This window comes from Ictalurus punctatus, chromosome 6 (assembly GCF_001660625.3).
Source record: "Ictalurus punctatus breed USDA103 chromosome 6, Coco_2.0, whole genome shotgun sequence".
NCBI classification, from domain to species: Eukaryota; Metazoa; Chordata; class Actinopteri; order Siluriformes; family Ictaluridae; genus Ictalurus; species Ictalurus punctatus.
The window spans coordinates 23,075,670-23,096,547 of NC_030421.2; the positions used below are offsets into that span (position 1 = coordinate 23,075,670).

Below are 20,878 nucleotides of genomic sequence, written 5' to 3' on the forward strand. Positions count from 1 at the left end.
ACTTGGTCCAGATAAAAGGACACAAGATTAGGGGCTTGTGGGACACACGCACGCACGCACGCTCACACACACACACACACACACACACACACACACACACTTACTTTACTGTGCATAAAATGTTTGTTTTTTTGGTCTGCGCTCACTGCAGTTAGACTTTTAAATCATTTATAAATCCATGGCATCTAAATTTCATTTATTCTTAAACATAAAACAAAGTTCTAAAAAGAATAACAAAAACTCTCCCAACCTCAAAGGGTTAAAACATTACTCGTCTCATCTTGGTTTGTTTTCTCAGAAACCTGACATTCCATGATTTGTCTTACGCAGACCAACACATGGAGAGCAGTTCAACACTGTAAATAAACACATCCCATTGACTGGCGCACATATACATGTCCACCTGGGGATGGGCAGGCACCAGATATGCTAACCTGGCACAGAGCTAAGCTGAAGTTCTCACACACACACACACACACACACACACACACACACACACACACACACACACACACACACACGTGCGCAAGCATACACCCCTTTCATTTGTGCTTGGGATTCAGTTACGGTTTTTTCTTCTCTACACGCTGCAGCAGAAGCAGACATTCTTTTTTGAACACCTCCAGGAGATTTCAAATATTCTTAAAACCCCACTGAGTCTGTAGACGTGTAATGTTCGGAACTACTGAGATCGGATGTGAGAAGACTAGTATATACATAAAGTGGCACTGTTGCCCTCTGTTGGATAGAAAGTGTACTACATCATTAACCTTGAACTGTAAATACAGCTAATGGATCCCAAAATGAAAGCCATGTCCTATTGATATTTTTCCTTGGATTTTACACATGTGCTGTAACCTCTTACCATTGAGCAGCCAGGAGATTGTGGCTTGTGGCCTGGCCTCCACTGAGCACTGCAGACTGATGTTCTGTCCCTCTGTTATAGCACAGCCTTTTAGAGCACTGCTGAACACGGGAGCCCTCCCTTCTAAACACGGGCCCCCACACACACACACACACACACACACACACACACACACACACAATTATCAATGAAATCGAAAGCCAGACCATCAGATTCACCAGTAGGTGGCAGAATTGCTCTGATGCCTCTCAGAATCGAAACGTGAGGAAATAGCCACTGAAATAACTCCAAATATGAGATAAAACCTAGGCTCAATGTGAGATATGAAAATAAAACACATGAGCTAACTGAGGCATGTGGTCAGACTATGACCATATAAAGGCCTGGTTTCTTTTATCAAACAGCTCTCAAATAAAGCACACAGTGTGCACCTTTCACATCGGTTCTGCCGACTTTCCAGCCCTTACATTAAGATCTCATCCAATTTCTTTCTCAGACAATTTCATCGCAATTATTGCCGAGCAAGCAGCCATGTCTTTCTCTCTGTTATTCTCTCCATCCTTCTCAGAGAGACAGTCTAAGAGTTTATAGTCCAGTACACCAATCCAAAAACAATATACTTTCATATTTGAACTCCACCAAGGTTTAAACACACATGACCAGTGTTTAGTTATGCCCGTTATACTCCTGAGCCTACAGCTCATAGCATTTAAAGTGAAACGTAATACAGCATTATTCATTCGTTCATTCAGTCAGTCATCTTCAATAATCACTTTATCCTGGTCAGGGTAACAGTGGATCCAGAGCCTACCCTGGGAATACTGGACAAAGTGAGAACAAGGAGACGCAGACACACAAACACACAGACACAGACACACTCAGACATGCACAGACGCAGGGAAACACAAACACAGATGCATACACGCAAGAACACACACAGATAAATACACAGACACACGCACACACACCTAGGAGTACTTTAGAGTTACCAATCTTCCTAATGGCATGTTTTTTAGGAGGTGGGAGGAAACCCACATGGACAAGAGGAGAACTGAAGAACTCAACTGTACATTATCAGTCAGAAGTTCACACTTACTCTTTACAGTAAGAGTCCAGGTGCAGGTAGCTTTCCCCTGTCTGTTTGTAGCGGTGCAGCTGTACTGTCCTGCGTCTGTTTTCTGTACATTTTCCAAACAAAGCAGATGCAGACTGTCCTCCTGCTGAATGCTGATACCTGCTCTGAGTCTGAGCACAGTACCATCTTTAACCCAGCTCACAGTGGGCACCGGCCAACCAGACACTAAGGACACACGCACACACGCACAATAATAACCCGTGTGAACCATTTGATAAAACCCTCACTATTGCCTTTAATTTGGAATAATAAAAAAAAAACTGCATCAAAAACAAGCCAATAACTTTTTTGTTCAATTTAGGTCAAAGTGGCCTACTCGTTTTTTTATTTTATTTTTTACTAAAATATTATATATTTTATAATATGGAACGACACTAAAAATGGTTTTATTATGGCTCTGGTTTAATTTCCAGATTAGATATGTAAAATTAGCCTTGAAAACAATATGCTACAAAGAGTACATTTAGGCCATTCTGTCCTTAGCATAATGAGGTGAAGTGAAATGCCTGGCTTTGTGAATACGAAAGGCAAAAATAATCTTACTCACATGACCTAGATCTGTTATTTGTTTTCACTACATGAAGATATTGAATCTTTAACAATTGTTTTAAAAAGTGATAGTTTGAGTCATTGCTAGCTCATGTTTAAGGAGTGCAAACATTAACGCAATAGAAAACTGTAAGTCGTCCATGCTTACCTTGGCATCTGAATGTCACTTTAGTTCCTTGTGTGACCTCCTGGCTTTGAGGCTGTATTTCAAAGCTGGGCGGACTTCCCAGAACCTCAACTCGACTCTCTCTGGTCATCCTGTTCGTCTCTCTGCTGGACTCCACCACGCTCCTCCCAGAAGACCTTACTCCATCCGGATCTTTCTTCTGCACAACCTGCTCCTTCACCTTGGTGCTGGACTCAAAACTGCTTTTCCTGGCCTGTTGACTCCTAATGGTTATGGATGTAGTTGACCTTTGTTGACCTGCTAGTAGCCGCTCATCTTTTGATTCAATAGAGGTCTGTGGGGCTGACGTCACAGCGCTTTTCCGGACCTCGGGCGTGGTTGCTGGGCTGTCTTTGGCTGCTGTGGTGGTAGTGGGTGCCGTGTGGGTAAGTGTGGATGTTTTGGTGGATTTTTGATCATCGATGAGGCCGTTACTTTTATGCTCAACTGCAGTAGTGGCAGCCATCTTTGGGAGATCATTACTTGAAGATTTACTGCTGTTTGGAGAAAGATAAGCAACAGTCCAATGTAAAGTTAGATGAAGATATAATATAATAATAATAATAATAATAATAATAATAATAATAATATTTAGATTAATAAAATGTGAAGTTATTGTAAAATGTACTTACATGTTGACATCTGTGTCGGAACCTGAATGAAATGACGAAAAAAATGCAGTACAAGAACCCAAAAATTAGGCAATGTAAAGTAATATCATAGTAACATATAACTTTAAAAAAAATCTCATAAATGTGTAGCTTGGCTTGGTTTCTCACATTCAATTTGATACTACAATGGTTTCATACAGATAAAGGACAAGCTCGGTTACAAAATGCTTTTACCTTGAACAATGAGTTCTGTTGTAGCGGAGGCCTTGCCCGCACTGTTGGCCAGCAGGCAGGTGTACATCCCAGCATCCTCTGCTTGTGCAAAGCGGATCTCCAGGAAATGCAGCCCTGACCTCTCAAACATGCTGTAATGATCTGAACTCTGGAGCTCATCATCACCCTACAACAGCCCATACAGAGTGATAAATCACATAAGATGTCTTCCCCTCCTTCATTCTAAGGTTAGGTAGAGACGATGAAGTCTGCGTTTTTTTTTTGTTTTTTTTTTACCTTAAACCACTGGATCTGTGGTTGGGGACGTCCAGTAATCTTAACTGAGAACTTGCCAGTCTGACCAATTTTCAGGTAGAGGCGAGAAGGTTTGGTTACAAACTTTGGAGGACTTTCACCCCAGATGCTAGGTCTGTTCTCCACTGCAGGGAGCCCTAAGCGACCCCTAGAGTGAAAACATGACAACGCCACAGAAGCAAAATCATTAGTGATTTCCATACAGACGCTGTCTGTTGGCTATTTTAATTATAGCAATAGCTAGCAATGGAGTCTGGAAATTTGATTACCTGTTATTAAATTGATTACATGTTATAATGCAAGTGTAGTAGTATGTACTGTACGAGAGTGACATCATAAGGAATTAATTATGACAGGGTGTGTTGTTATGGGAAAATAATCATGGTGGTATAATGCCATCCTGAAGTTATTATTAAAGAATCTTATATTGTACTTTTTATCTATTTAAAATTAAATTTAAATGCTGTGAAATGTCCATGAGACAAGTTAGACATGAGACATCACTAACCTCTCTTTTTCAAAGACATAAAAAATATATATTTTTTAAAAAGTAGCTTGTCATATTAGCGACAACCCAGGTAAGGCAGAGACCTCCATCTTGAAGCCTCTCTCATATCAAAAAACCTTGCAGCTTTACCTCTGACTGTTGCAAAGTACTGACATGGGAGACTCCTTCAATAGATATCGAAATGAACATCTCCTCACAGAATACTTTATACTTTTTAAAGAATTTTTAAAAAATGTATATGTGGAGCATCCACCACACAAGCCTCTGTGTCAGTTGTTACTATAGAAACGATAACGTATTTGAACAAGTGGAACAATATAAACCTGAGCTGCCTTGCAGCCAGCACTACGGTGAAAGCTGCTTTTATGTAAAATAAACAAACATCTTCTAACCAATCAGATTTGAGGATTCATTTGAGGACATGCTGCCCACCTCTGTGATCTGAACACATGAGTAGATCTTTGAGAGGTCCATTACTCCTAGCAACTTTGTCCTATATATACACACACACATAGATGATGCCACACCTTATGGCTTGCACATGCCCTTGCCCATTTTATGCATGCAAACTGATGGCCCTACAGGGCCATCACAGTCAGCTGACTTTAACCCCCCAAAAAAATATCTGGTGGGATTTGAAGAAGGCACCTGCAGCAGGCAAACCCAAGAATATTACTGAACTGGAGGCCATTGCTCATGAGGAATGGGCTAAAATTCCACACTACCAGAAGCTGGTGTCTGGCTGTGCCTCTCATTTGCAGCAGGTCATAACAGCAAAAGTGTGCTCTACTAAGTACTAAAGATGCTTGCCATGAAGGGGTTGAAAAATTTTGAAACTGGAGAAGTCATTCTAAGTTGCATTTTCAGTTGAATTTGGGGAAACTAAATTAAATGAAAAGTAAATTTTGACAATAAACTTGATTTGCAAAGGGGGTTGAATAATTTTGATTGTATATGCATTTATTTATATATATATATATATATATATATATATATATATATATATATATATATATATATATATATATATATATATATATATATATATAATTTAAAAAGTATAGTACATTTTCCTGGTACAGTCAGTATTGTTGTATTTGTTTAGTATTTTTGTAATAAATTTCAGCAATATTTTACTTATGTTTCATTCGCTAATTCGCTATCGATTTTAAAAACTATAGGTACTTTTATCGGTTATCGGCAAGTACTGCACAACTTAATTATCGGTATCCGTAAAATCCACTATCGGTCGACCCCTCCATGTCACTGCACAATTCATACAGTTAAATATGCTAAACTTCCTTTGACCTTTCACAGCATGTCATCATATAGGATTGAAAAGTCTTCTAACAAAAGTAATAAGGTGATTTTCTCATGCAATGAAAACAGCCTGTATACTAAAGCAAAACGCCAAAACTCAGTATGAACTTTCAGTCTCTATTCACATGCAAAATACTTTTCAAATGGAATACAAATGCAAACCACACATGCTTACAATATATACAAAAAACTGAATCCTTACCCTGGTTTACTGGCAGAGGGAAGACTGTATTTCTTGACTGCATTCTCTGTGTGATGGAGGAAAAATATCAATTGCATAGAAAACAGACATGCACAGACACACACGTGCCTCAGCAGTGAGGTTTCCTCTTTAACTCATTACCATCTTTCCCAACGTGACCTCAAGAGCACTGTTTGTGCTACCAGTTACAGAAGGCATGCATCACCCCGTAATGCTTCCCATTGCATTCAGTACATCCAAGGAGCTTCAGTGTTTATGGTTTATAAGTGAATACAGATGTTTGTAGTGAACGCCATGCTTATGTTTACACTGATGCAGGGTATAAACTGCTGTGCCATACATCGATTTCATGCCTAATGTAATGTAAAGTCAGTATGAAGAGCATTATTTTGGCGTAAGCACAGTCACAGCTGGTGGATTATTTGTACTGGAATGTGAATGTGAATACAGGAGGATGTGGAAGAACAAGATGATCTCCGTGGAGGAACAAGAATGCTCAAGCAAGTCCTCAAGCAGGAAAGACAGAAATGTTGGTTTTGCAAATTTGCCATTTCCTTTCGACAATTTTCTTCTGTAATTATGGTTCACTGACTAATCTGTCAATGGCAGACTTGAGACACTAGTACTGAATACCATGTGCACACAGACATTGGAATTTAGAATCCAAATATCTGAATATTTATGTTCCTGGACATTGGGGTATGCAAATATGATGGGTCAGTTAAGGCAAAGTCTGTAGCAGCCATAATTTCTAAGTAATGAGATACAAAATGTCCAGTTGCTTATTAATAATTTTTGGTATATAGTGCAGAGTCATGTAGCAAAGTAAGAGTTTAGTGAAGGATAATATGTTCTGTCATCAGGCCTTGCATTAGATAAAATAAAATGATTAAAGCTTGGGAATCTGGCCAACATGGTTTCACCTGACTTAGTGTGGAAATTCATTAGCCTGACTGTTCTTGGAAAACACTCAGGGATACCTTGATGGTATGAATGCTATTCATCCAAAAAAAGGTTCACATACATAAGCTGACCAAAGCAGCACTAGGGCCTAACATTGTTCATGTAGTTAGTAAACAAACTAAATGATTTTAGCTTTCTTTCTGTAGTAACTCCCTAAAGGGTTTTAGGTAGACTTATATGAGCAGGAGGATGTTTTTGATGGAAACTACAAAGCACTGAGTAAGGGTGTCTCCTAAATACTACAAATGCAAGTGCAAAAATGTCAGGTGGCTTCATTAGTCTTTGACTAGGTTAAGGAACTTAACACATAATAGGGAAAAAAACCAACACAAACATAATATAATTCTAGTGAGCATTAGAACTCTATTTGTATAAAATCAAATTAAGTCAATAATGTACCTTCCACAATGATGTCTACAGTAATCTGTCGAGTTCCTGCATCGTTTATAGCCTCACAGGTGTAACGTCCTGCATCGTCTTCTTGGACTCCTTCAACCACCAGACTAAAGGTTCCACGTGCACTCTGTTCCATAGAGTATCGGCCACCAGCAATCACAGCTTTGCCATTCCTGAACCAACATACCTGCGGTTCTGGAGAACCACGCACCTTTAGAAACACAGAAAGAGTCAGTACACACACAAACACACAAAGACGCGCAAATAAGGTTTGATTTATTTATTTATTTTTAAGCGCAAAACTAAACATTAGACATTAACAAAGAATCATGGACAGGAACAAGATTTTATTACAGTAAGAGACTTTACAGTTCATACACAGGAAACTGTTGGGTGTGTGAACAGCCTGCATGTGAGGGCCATAATTAAAACAGTGCAGCTGGAAAGACAGTACTGATGCAAACATAATAAGCTCTCGGCCCACACTGACCCAGGGCACAGTACAAAGGCTCAGTTCCACTCCGATAGTGATAAGAGCAGCTTTCATCATTAACCACCAAGTTACTGATTATCAACACCAGCACACTCGCTGAGGGAGAGTTCCCAGTCTCCGCTTCCCACTCAGTTTCCTGATTCCTGTGCATCCTGATGGTAGTGAAACACTCTGTCCTTCAAATTCTTTCCCATTAGCACAGTCTCTAATTACTTTCCTTCTTTTCACCATTCTGCATCCTTTTATAATCCCCCAACATGCCAGTAATTCTGAACGATGCCAATATAAATCTTCTGGCTTCCAAAGAATCTTCTGCATGCGACCTTACCCCTTTGTTGTCAAACTGGTTGATCAGTAAAACAAACACTAGGAAAACACCAGTATGTTATCTGTTGCCCAGGACAATAATAAGCCTTCACCATGTCTTTAGAGTAAAATTCGTTAAGTATTTTAGTGACTCACGTTAGTTTTATGCAACTTCCCAAATCTCACTCCTGCATGTCTCTGAACGCTATCAAGCATTACAAATCAGATGGCCACAGCTAATAAGACATCTTCTGAACAGTCTCCTTCTTAGTCTCTCTACTTGTGGCATGCCAAAGTCTCATCTCGTGGCAGCCTTGAATATTGGCCCAACCTTCCATTTTTGAAAAAGTACCATGAAAAGCATATGAACAAAAACTGCTTTACTCACTTTGGAAACCAATACACAGTCACAGCACAGGCTCATTTCCAACAAGTGACTGAAGACAGAGAGAAGTACAAAGCTGACTCCAGCTGCTACGAATTTCAGATTGAAAATACAAATTAATATGGCTTGACAGCTTGTAGACAACAGAATGATACCAGATGGCCTTCAAAATCCCACAAAAAAGTTTAAAGAAATGAGGAAAAAAAACCCCATTGTTACATAAAATTGTGAAACTTTCAGTTCAAAAGAGGACATTTTTATGTGCTGTTCTGTGGGTAAGAAAACAAAATCATCTGTTACCTCACTGAGATAAGCCTAGGTTCTCCTCGGATTTGCCCAAAAATAGCAATATTAGGTCTGAATTCTTTATTAAACCATAGTGGCAGTGGTATTTCCTCAGTGTGCTTGCTTAACAGCTCTCCTCTTTCTCTCTCTGTGGACCCAGCTCAGACTAAGACCTTGAGTCAGAGACTGTGGTCAAACACTATACCTCAAGAATCCTGAATCACTGAGAACCAGCAATACACCCCCCCCCAAAAAAAGAGGGGGAATAGGCTTGTTTACTTAAAGACCGTCCTTTCTTCCCATTTTTCTATCACATGACCAGACAGAAGCAATGCTACAGACTGAGGGCGAGAGCAGGCATAAAACTACTGCTGTCAAAAGAGAGGAGGCTGCAAGCACACTGCTGAGATTTATCTAAAGTGTACAATTTAAAACTAACACAAATGCATTTTTGTTTTAAATTGAGATTTTAACTGATCCCTTAATCAAATCTATGGCAAATGTGTGTACATATATAACAACAAAAAAGGAGTTCCATCAAAATCACATTCTTTCAGGATGTTTTTTTTTTTGGTGAACAATTGCACTCAAATACAATTGAAATTAGTTTTCTGTGACAAGATGTTTATTAAGCATTTTTTGGAAGGAGTCTCACTTTATAAATTTTTTTTTAAATAAAAAATTCAGGGGTAATGCCATAACTTTAGCTTTTCCACCAGAAAGTCTTCAGGCCAGAGGTCTTTGAGTTTTGCAAAATGTCATGTGTGTCTGTGCATGTCTGTTTTCTATGCAACATGTCAAGCCGTGTTTTTTATTTTATTAACTTCAATAGAGAGAAAAAAGAGAAAGGCTGGTGAGGGAACTGCTGTTTAGAGGTTATATAGGAACTCTCGTTTTGCAGATGTTCTACAACATTAAATATAACAATAAATTGAAGAGAAACAAAAAGAGAGAAACAAAACACTTTTGAATTTGCTGTTATAGGAAAATAATTAATTTTTGGGGTGTTAACAGAACAACATTCCTTCATGGATTATTTTCCTATAACAACATGCCCCATTGTGTTTTATTCCTTATATTATATATAATTAGAGATTATTCCGACAATTCACTTCAAAAATGTTTCAAATGTCTGAGATAAATCAGAATGAGCTTGTGCTTAGGTATGCGAGAATTTATTTTGAAGTTGCCTTTTGTACAAACCTTTCTTTTTTACTGTTTTTAGTGTGGAGGGGGCAACAATAGTGAAACGAGGCCACGTTATAGATAATATAGCATTTTAACACTTCAGTTTTGTTGTTCACAATAAATACACTAACAAACAAAACACCTCTCAAACACATTCTATAAAACTTTTCATTCTGTTCATAAAAAGGGCTGTGATGTCATTGTTTAACTCAGTGAACAGAACCTGATGTTACTGTTTTTGTTATTGCAGTTTCCTTGCATTGCTCTCACTGTCAAGACCTAAAAAAAATAAATAAATGGAAAAGACAAAATGATGGGTGTTAATCCTAAGAGAGAGGTCTTCTGCTGGGAGACTATGTTCAAAAAGAAAAATTAGGGAGAATTTTTAAAATCTGCCAAGTGGAATTAATTAATTAATAGTATCTGTGGCTGCCCAGCACTTCAATGGTAAAAACATCTGGCCTATCGTTGGGATATTTCATGCCCATCATCTCAGAAGAAGCAGCTTCTTAGATGGTCAGCTGTCACGCGATAAGATGGCAAGAACTAACTAGTGGGTGGCAACAAACTGGACTGAAGTAAACAAACTAATTAATATCCAATTCTACTACAAGGAAGAGAGAGGAGACTAGAGGAGAGGAGAAAGAAATCCCTCACATATGCTTCCAATAAGCTCCCCTCCTGTCAGGTTTTTTTTTTCTTTCCCCAAACAGCATACCTTGCAGTATTTCTTACAGCAACACTTCTCCATATAGTCCCCATACTAGAGCTACATATATTATATAACATGTTATTGCCTTTAACTAGCAAATAAGAAGAGTAACAAGCAAATAAGAAGAGTACAGGGAAGGAGAGGACATGCCATGTCAGGACAGGAAGATAAATGACATGAAACGCTCCCATGCCGCCTTGCTTATTAGAAGAAGAATTCCTTAATATTGGAATAATGACCTCAATTAATAATGGGTCTCGAAGGCTATGCAGCATTAAAGCAACACCCAAGTTGTATTCACACTGCCATACAAATTTTTGCTGTAATTTGAGACTATAAACGATGTGGCAAAGGACTCAGACAATATGGCCTCTGTAGTCAAATAGGCAGGTTAATAAAATAAAAACATGACACGGTATTTTTAATATGTATCGGGTCTCATTTTCAGACCTGTCTATCAGAAAGTGTAGCACAGGGGACAGCTAGCCTAATCCTATTTATTTCATACTACACTCTCATAACCAATTATATATAGCAGGCCTCGATTACAATTGGCCTTAATGGCCATGTGTATTAAAGGAGCATTTATTTATTTAAAAAAAAAAACACACACACAACCTAAAATGCATACACACCTCCTCACTCACTTATTTTCAGTAAGCACTGTATCCTGATCAGGAACATGGTGGATCCAGAGCCTATCCCAGAAACACTGGGCATGAGGTGGGAATAGACCCACGATGTCCATTGCAGAACATCATGCACACATACGTTCACAACTTACTGGCATGTTTTTGGGACATTGGAGGAAAACCAGAGAACTGAGAGGAAACCCATGTAAATACGGGGAGAATGTGCAGAGAAACACCACACAGACAGTAAACAGAGTTCAGTATGATTGCTCTAATATTGAGACTCCGGCTGCCAAAAACAATTGGTGTATGGTAAATGACAATACACAGCGAGAGATAATATGGTCATTGTAGTCAAATGTTGGCCACTGTGATAAAATCAAAAAATATGTGCAGAGTATCTAAATTCAACTCCAGCATGTTCTCTTTAGAGCAAAAGCCTGCCAAAGAAATGCTACTGTAACTTTTTGGAGTCGAGACAACACGCTACACCACATTCTTGTGGAAAGTTGTGAATTTTAGCGCTACACTTTCTCACAGACTTTTCTCCTCAGGATGTCTTACCTGTAATGTCTAAAGTCTTAAAACTTTCTTCTTGAATTTAAGCAACACGAGATTGTGTTACTATCAGACTCTTTCTTTTCCTATTATTTCACTCTGTTTTGGGTTCCGTCTTTTTATTGCAGGACACAGAATAGGGTGACAAACATGAGCTTTTTACAGTGGTCCCAATGAGCTGCAGTACATAATGAAGGACTGGCAGCGGTGAGGAATTTACCAACATTTCCTTTGAGTAACTAATGTTTCCTATTTTTGGAAATGTATGGTATCCTTGAGCCATTCTTTTTCACACTCACTTTTTTTATTTTTTTTATTTTTTTGTGTGTACACATTCTCCCGTGCCTCTCAGGAACTCATACATATTGGAGTAGAGACAGAGAGCAACTGTGTGCATGTGTGTCTTGACTAATGTTACCAGAGAGCGCTAGATCACAGTCCAACATGTTCTCCAACACCAATTGTTCTTATGAGGACCGTGGAACGTCTCTGCACTCAATTCTATAAATCAGATAAAAGAAAATGTGGTGAGTGAGTGAATGAGAGAGATTTTAGTTGCATATCGTGGTAAACCTCTTCAGATACTCCTTTGGGTGAACTGCCATGGAACCGACAAACCAAACAAACTTTTTCTTCCTCCACCAAATCCTCTTGCTGCTACCTGATTAGACTTTAAATGTAATTTAAAGTATGTAATAATGCATTATAATTTATTTATTTATTTTTTTTTAAACCCCGATTCATTCAGAACATTCCTGTTGAGGAATTCCTTCCACATCAAATCTGTTGTAAAAGTTAGAATAAAACCCTGGCCTTGAAACGGAGACATCTGGCTACCCACTGATCATCAAAGCAAACAGGCTAAATGGATGATTTGGGCTGCAAAAAGAAGGAGAGAAAAATAAAAAACAGGAGGATGGCAGGAAAGCAAGAGTCATAAGACTAAAGTATTTTAATCTCGATCAGGACTTACACTCAGACCCGTCTTTCAGAACGAGTAACACGGATGATGTTTAATGTTTACCAGGCCTACATTATATTACACTTTCACACACTCCTTGGCTACAAATGCTCTCAAGACACTCATAAGTTCCTGTCAAAATGACAGCACATCAGAATTCAGCTAGCATTGGATCCAGGCCTTAGTCTGCAGTGAGGTTCAGCCATTTTAGGCTGGATAATACTGATGTAAGACTGAGCAATGCTGCTTCAGCAGCTGTCAAGCTGACTGATTACACAGAAACTCCTGCCAGTGAGGGTACACTGGGGTGTTTTCTCAGTCCATCTGCAAAACTGCACAACAGCAGGAGCTGAGGAACTTTTCAAAAAAGAAGCCTCTGGATTCTTCAGTGTTGTTTTTGGTCGGATTTACAGCCTGAGACTGTCTGCTGGGAGTAGACGTAGACACCATTCACTTTCTAAGCTTGAAAATGATATTGGATTTGTCCAGACTACTGATGGGGCAAAACAGAAGACTAGGCCTGAAACTGTGTCTGTCTGCTTAATTTCCTCTCAAACTTTCCATGCACCAGACAACAGTTATGAATTGCTCTTCTGCAGCTGTACTGTTATAACAGAACTGAAAGGCACCATGGTACAGAGCATTGACATATGCTCACTATTGTGCCAAGTAAGGTTTCGAGTAGTATCAAGTTAGGTTTAAGACACTATAAAACATGAGTGTTCTTTCTTTTAAAAGCAACAGTATGCACCATGGTCAGTGTAAATCAAAAATTCTTTAATAACAAGAAAATGTTTCAGGTAAATTTCAGGTAAAAACAATTTCATAATTTATAAAATAAACAGAATTTTTTTTAAAAAACCTTCATACTTCGGAAACTCTACTAAATCATTCAATCTCATTTAGTAGTTGTTCAAAGACATTAACGTTTAGTACTAATTTTGGCACATCCATGTTTTACTCATTTATTCATTCATTCATCTTCACGAACCACTTTATGCTGGTCAGGATGGCAGTGGGTCCAGATCTCACGAACACTGGACAGGAGACAGGAATACACTCTAGATCGGACAAGTCCATGCACACATTCATACATGTGGACAATTTAGTGTATCCAATGTACGTTTCAGATTGTCATTTAGGAGGTTAGTAAGTTACAGTTACATTGCGCTTTTCTAGACACTCAAAGCGCTTTATATAGTAAAACTGGGGGGGGTCTCCTCAATCACCACTAGTGTGTAGCATCCACCTGGATGATGCGACGGCAGCCGTAGTGCACCAGAACGTCCACCACACAGGAGCTATTAGTGGAGAGGAGAGTGATGTAGCCATTTCAGAGATAGGGATTATGATGAAGAGCCAATGGGCGAATTTCACCAGGACACCATGGTTATACCCGTACTATTTTACTATAAGTGTCCTGGGATTTTTAATGACCACAGAGTGTCAGGTCCTCGGTTTAACGTTTCATCCAAAAGACGATGCTGTTTCAGTGTCCCGGTCATTATATTGGGGCACTTGGCCCCACACAGACCACAAGGTGAGTGACCCCTGCTGGCCTCTCTAATACCACTTGCAGCAGCAACCTTTGTTTTCCCTAGGAGGTCTCCCATCCTGGTACTGGCCAGCCTCAACCCTGCTTAGCTTCAGTGGGAAACAAGGTGAGAACTGCAGGGAGATATGGCCCTGGCAGACATGGGGGGGAACATGCAAACACCACACAGACAGTAACCAGAACTCTGGATCGAACCAGGGTCCCTGGAGCTGTGAGGAGATACTGCCATCCATTGTTCCACTGTACCACCTAATACATATTTTACATGGTGAATAAACCCAATTTCATATGAGGATTTCCTTAACATATAAAACATACAGCCTTTCTTCAAAAATAAGGAGTACTTGAATAAAGAGTGAAAAAAAAAATAATCGCCCTCTACTTCACAGATACATGGCCATATACTTTCAGTAAAGCGAAAGCAGAGCAGAGTACACATTTCTAATCAGAACCTCTCCTTTTCATCTTGGATCTTTATCTGTTCCCTAAGGAAAGAGCTCCTGCTGTCCAAGTCCAGTGGTGCCTGCTTTCCACTTCTCAGGCTTATAGAAAGGCCAGATGAGCAGCTGCTGCACTCTTAAATAAATGATAAATGTGAGAGAGCTTGGGTGTAAATCAACAAAAGAAACAGTAGTAGGTGTAGCAGGTTGAATAAACCATAGATCCATTGGATTTGCTACAGCTATTTCAGATGACTGGATGTTCACAGTGCAGGAAATGGATATCCAGACATTTCCAACATTGCTAACAAGTAAATCCTAGCAAGCAGAGAGAATTTTACAACAAAAACCCATAGTGTATCACACTAGACAAGACTAATGCTAATGCTCAATGCAAACATCATAAATAATAAATGCAGTCCTGCTGGCATGTGATTTTGGAGAGACTATAATTATTTATTTAGATTTTTCCCAGATGTGCACCAAGTGACAGTAAGAAAAACACAAGGCCAAACTTGAAGTGGTTTGACCACTACTAAGTGAATCAGTTTTTGGTCTGGTTTCAACTAGTTTGGTCTGACTGCTGCTTTATCTGAGAAAATAGAAAGGTGTAGCTTTCAAGTGGCTCCAGAAGAAGATTAACTAAGCTATGCAAGGTCTTCTTGAGTTATTTTGGCTGTATGTTTTGGGTCATTAAATTGGATTTAAATATATTAAATAACAAAAAAAATAAAAAATAAATTTTTTTAAAAAATGTCCAAATAACTGGATTACACCACAGCAGTGACTGGTCAAAAGGTTTTGATTAATTTTCTGTAACCGCATGGCTCTGACAGATTTAATATGTGCTGTTATTTAAAATAAATAAATAGATAAATAAAATTTTCGATATATTGAAGGTTTCTGTAAGGATATGTTTATTTAACATTTATGGAACAAGTTGAGTGTCAGTGCTTTGTAACACTCCATAAGTTTTCTGTCACTGGAGAGTGTTCTAGATAGGGGACTTTGCGCTTTCCAGTTTGTCGGCTGTGGGTTTTTTGCCCAGTTTACAGTTTTACATGGGACCATCCCGTCCAAAATTTTACACCCTCTGGCTCTTAACGTAGCGTGTTGCCTTCTTGAGAATCAATGAAACGTTTGCACATTTTGCAATAGTTGTGTACGAGTCCCCCGTTGTCTGAAATGTGAAAAGATGAATCTCAAAATCATAGTCACTGTTGGAAAAGCAAAAAAATGTGCAGGCCTGGAGGATTTTTTTAGGCAGTTTAACTGCTCAGGACAACTAAGGAATTCATACAAAACATACCAGTCACTGATCATCCAGGCAACAACACACAGGATTAAGAATAAAGGAGTATGTAAACTTTTGAACTGGTTTATCTGTGTAAATTCAGTTATTATTGTGTCTTGTGGACAATATGTATACATTTGTTACATGAAATAGCTTATTCAGGGCAGTACTAAATAATGTAATAATAATAATAATAATAATAATAATAATAATAATAAATGTTATTTTTATGATCCCTCTTTAAAAATAAAAAAAAAAAGCAACATTTTGCAGATTTTGCATAGCATATGGAAACTTATGACCTCAACTATAGCTACTATAACGTAAGGTAACAGAAACTAGCTTAACTTGTGGATGATTCACAACATTAATATAACTGTAAACCATTAAATGCATGACTTCTCATTCATTAATATATTTTTTAAAATGTACTTGCTGGCAAATTGCTATGGTATAAGGGAAATAAAACATGACCCGGTATGCTGTTATTTGGAAAATAAATAAACAACAATGTGGTGTGATGTGTTAACGAAAAGTACTTCAAATGTTCATGAAGATTATCATCATGAGGTGGAATATTTGCATCACGTGTGCTGCTATAAAAACAAAACTTTTTAGCAGTGCTTCAGGATTCTGTGATTGATTCCCAACAGACTGAGCTGCACTTTGTGCTAGAAGTTTCAACGTTATTAAAAGGCACAGGTTTTGCCAGCGTCTCCTGCAGTGTGAGCTCACTCTGTGTGTCTGTAAGGCTTTCTCTCTGGATGCTTTCTGGCAAAACGTCTGAGAAGTGAAGACAAGAGAAGTCCAGGTCTCTCCCCCTTCACTCTTAGCTCCCACAGACTCTGTCTGTCTGCCTGAACTGTACACACAGGCAGCTTCTGCAGACGCTTTTATTATTACAATATCCTCTGTGTTTATCCACACAGTGTGAGAGGGAGACAGCAAAGAAGTGTCCCAAATCCACCTCATCCTGCACCTCTATATGACCAACTTTCTGAAGCTAATAAACTGAAGATTTCTGTTAAGATTTTACAAAAAAAGCCATATTAAATAAATAAAAAATAAATAAATAATATAAAATAATAAAAGTATGGTTCTCGCTCTCTTTTTTTTTTTTATTAACTTGAGCATTGTAGTGAAAGATGAGGGTTGGAATAGAGAAATATTTCACATTATCAGCTACATGCTTTAATTTGTGTGGATGGTGAGGATATTCCTTGAAGATATACCATCAACATTTTAGTAACACTTACTTTGCCAGCCTTTTGTCGCTCCATCCCAACTTTTTTGAGATGTGTTGGGGCCATCAAATTCAAAATTACCTTTTTTTTTTTCTTAAAATCTTACATTTACCCAGTTTAAACATTTGATATGTTTTCTATGTTCTATTGTGAATAACATATGGGTTTATGAGCTTTGCAAATCACTGCATTCTGGTTTTATTTACATTTTACACAGCATCCCAACCTTGGAATTCGGGTCGTAATGCTGACGTCTGACATCTCTCTCTAAGAGGAGTCTGAAAATTCCAGGATTGGAAAAGCCAACTAGCTGTGAATTACAAAACTATAAAACTTAAAATGCTTTTTTTGTTTTTTTTTTAGCCAAATGTATTCTGTCCACTTAAAACAGAAAAAGCAGGAAACTGCATTCATGTCTTCGCATTTGAGCAAATTACAACCTGAGAGTTAGTGTCTGTATGAACGCTATACTAGGTTTGCTTATTTAAAAGGACATCTTGGTTTTTTTGTTTGGTTTTTCCACTCAGATTTGCGTTCATATCAAGTTCGAGAAATGTTTGACATTTGATGCTTTCATGACATTTGATGACAGTCTTGATATTTTCTTATTACTAATGCAATAAAACAGACTTTAGTAGACTCAGAATTTTGGCTCCGATTGATCCTATTAGAGCAGCTTTGAGGCAACTTTACTTGTCTCTTTTGCACTTGTAGCTGAACAAAGCCAATGAACATGAGGAGTACTGAATGATATTTAATAATGCTAGAATTATGAAGTGTATGGCTCGGTGGAGTTGTACCTTGCCCTCAAGTCGAGCAGTGCCTCCTTGAGAGACGCGGGCATTGCGGGGAGGAAGGGTGAATGTCGGAGCTTCGTTACTGACAGAGACCTTCCCCAAAGTCAGCCTGGTCTTTGACATGGGAGAACTCGTCACCAACCGCACATCTCCCATAATTCTGCAAGTAAACGAAAAACAATAGAGTTGCATCATGGATCTACTGGAGTGTAAAGTTGTAAAAGTGATTTTGAGGAAAATACAGTTAAAAGACACCCGTTCACACACTTATTCACACCTATGGGCAATGTTGTGCAGCCGGTTCACCCAAACGAACACAACACACAAAACTCCGCACATACAATAACCCGAGCTCAGGATGTAATCTGGACCCACTGCACCACCACGCCACCCAGTGCACAAGATGTTTATGTAATGTTGGTTCTAGCATGTCAGTGTGTTCTTACATGTCCAGTGTGTATTAAATCTTGTTGCCTACTGTACGTGTTCTCTTGAGCACTTCCCTTTTCCATTCATTACTAAAGAGGAAGCTACTTTCAAGTTTATAGTTTAATTCCGCTCGCTTACCTACTTTGGATTTTATAGTTACATAAAAAATTAAAACTACAAACAGTTAAGGACAATGTTGGACTCTGAGCTCTAACGATGCTACTTAATCCACTGCTTTCATAGTGAAAGGGTGAAGTTGGCTACAAATGGGCATATTTGTTTAGTTCTGCAGCTTATAAAAACATAAGGTAATACACCTTTTTTTTTTGCGACTACGCAATAGCTTATTTTTAAAATTTGGAAACAGTCAACATTCCACACAAGTGAAACCTTCAGATAATGGCCCCAGTATAACTTTCTCTACCAAGTGAATTTATGACTTTATTCCACCTACCTTTAGATTTCAATTTAAAATCTAAATAAGATCTAAATTTAGATATTTTTAATCATGGCCTATAATCTGACTGAAATTTTACATAGACTGCTCACATGACCATTTGTTAAACCTTCTTATTCACATACACAGCTCACTACCATATATGTACATTTTCACTGTAAAGTTCAGAGCAGCCATGTGAGCCCTTAACCAATCTAACATACACACACACACCCTACTCAAACTTTCTGTAGGTGTTATCAGCTTGCTAACAGTGTTGAGATTCCATCAAGGAGTCAAATTTAAAAATATTGTCAAAAATTTAAAATACTGTCAAAGTGAATATGCTTCCAGTGTGATAAACTGTTTCAGCCCATATTCTTCTGTGATAGTGATCAAAAGTTCAGAGAGCCACTGAGGGACCTTAAACGAGTCCATTATCTGCCACTGTTATACTTGAATTTTATCTCAGCTGTAAGTCACTTGAATAACAACTCTAAATATGCTATAAAATAAAAAAATAATTAGCTACAGATTTTAAATCAAGAATGACTGTGGCCATTTAAGTCATTTCACTTTATTTTGTCCAATGTAAGCAATCTCAACACACCCAGGGATTTACTGATTAAAATAAAATAAATCAGACACCCAAGTAAACATGAACACTTCCAAATTCCTGCCACTAAATGGAAAGTTTCTGGGAGGTCAGCCAACCAGATCAAGGTTATAAATCATGCATAAAACATAAAATTATAATCACAAAATCAAAATCCTGATTTCTACTTTAGCCAGATAAAATATAAAAAAAAACACAAACAGCCTTTTGATCAACAAGTATAACATACAGACATCTCTTTTTGTTTTGCAGGTTCATTTATCTAGTAGCACTTTTTCCTGTATAACAAGAGTTATCATCACAAAGCAGCTTTCCATAATAATTGGCACCCTCTAGGTCACCAACCTTCTTCCTTGAGATCTCTCCCCCTTCGGGTTTCATCTCCAACCAAAATCTAACACGCCTGTTTTAGGTGATCAAGAACTTCTTTAGGAAATGATCAGATGGATAGATGGGCACGATTTTGGTTGAAGCTAAAGTCTTCAGGAAGGTAGATCTCCAGGAACAGTGTTGGTGACCAGTGCTATGGAGAATACTCAAAAATACATGTAGATGTTTAGCTTTATGCAACACAAAACTTTACATTTTAACTGAAATCTTTTCTCCAAAGCACTGGTTCAGAATTACACGTGTGCGATTTTATACTTGGCCAAAGCCAAACAGATTTTCTAAAGAAATTTCTAAAACAACTTTTACATTTCTCTATTTTTTTTCCTCTAGGATAACAATGTGTTTGCATTTATTCTTTATAAATATTCTTTTGGGTACCAAATATTTTTTTTCCATGTTTTTAAGAGAAGATACCTGCATTATATATTTATTTCTGTTAGAAGAAAAGCATTTCCTCCAAGTGAAAGGAAATTTTGAATCAGTGTGTATTTTATACATATTTCTTTGGTACTTTATGTGATGTGTAGGTCTTTTTTTTTTTGTTTTATGTAGCACGATGGTCCTGGAGGAACGTTGTTTCGTTTCACTGTGTACTGTACCAGCTGCATATGGTTGATATGACAATAAAAAGCCACTTGACTTGCTCACAAATTTAAAAGGCATCAGTAATTCTGGAGTTGACTGTATGCTGGCCTGTTGCCCTCATCTCCTCTGTTTAAGTCATTACAGTGCTGCAGTATATAAAGCAAGCATTAACACCACATAATGAAACTACAAATGAATACAACACAGTTGTATAAAACACATGAAAATAAAAGTCAATGATAAAATGCACATACAATGCTCAAACCACAGGCATTTATTATCTTTGGGGCTGAAAGTCCAGCACCAGTGCTGCTTTATGTCATGCTTTG

General features: G+C 38.1%; 1 protein-coding gene across 2 annotated transcripts in view; it reads right to left on the reverse strand.

Moving 5' to 3' along the window:
* The window catches only part of mylka (myosin, light chain kinase a), a 59,604-nt gene that overhangs the window by 31,070 nt on the left and 7,656 nt on the right, over positions 1-20,878 (reverse strand). The window contains exons 2-10 of one of the 2 annotated variants that reach the window (XM_017469571.3): positions 18,097-18,253; positions 7,247-7,454; positions 5,885-5,930; positions 3,837-4,002; positions 3,561-3,726; positions 3,348-3,369; positions 2,698-3,212; positions 1,962-2,165; positions 866-988 (exon numbers count right to left, since the gene is read on the reverse strand). In XM_017469571.3, coding sequence (XP_017325060.1) covers positions 866-988; positions 1,962-2,165; positions 2,698-3,212; positions 3,348-3,369; positions 3,561-3,726; positions 3,837-4,002; positions 5,885-5,930; positions 7,247-7,454; positions 18,097-18,249 — 1,603 coding nt within the window. In that variant the 5' untranslated portion in view covers positions 18,250-18,253. The remainder of the gene's footprint in view (positions 1-865; positions 989-1,961; positions 2,166-2,697; positions 3,213-3,347; positions 3,370-3,560; positions 3,727-3,836; positions 4,003-5,884; positions 5,931-7,246; positions 7,455-18,096; positions 18,254-20,878) is intronic. The other variant, XM_017469572.3, reaches the window with a different exon arrangement.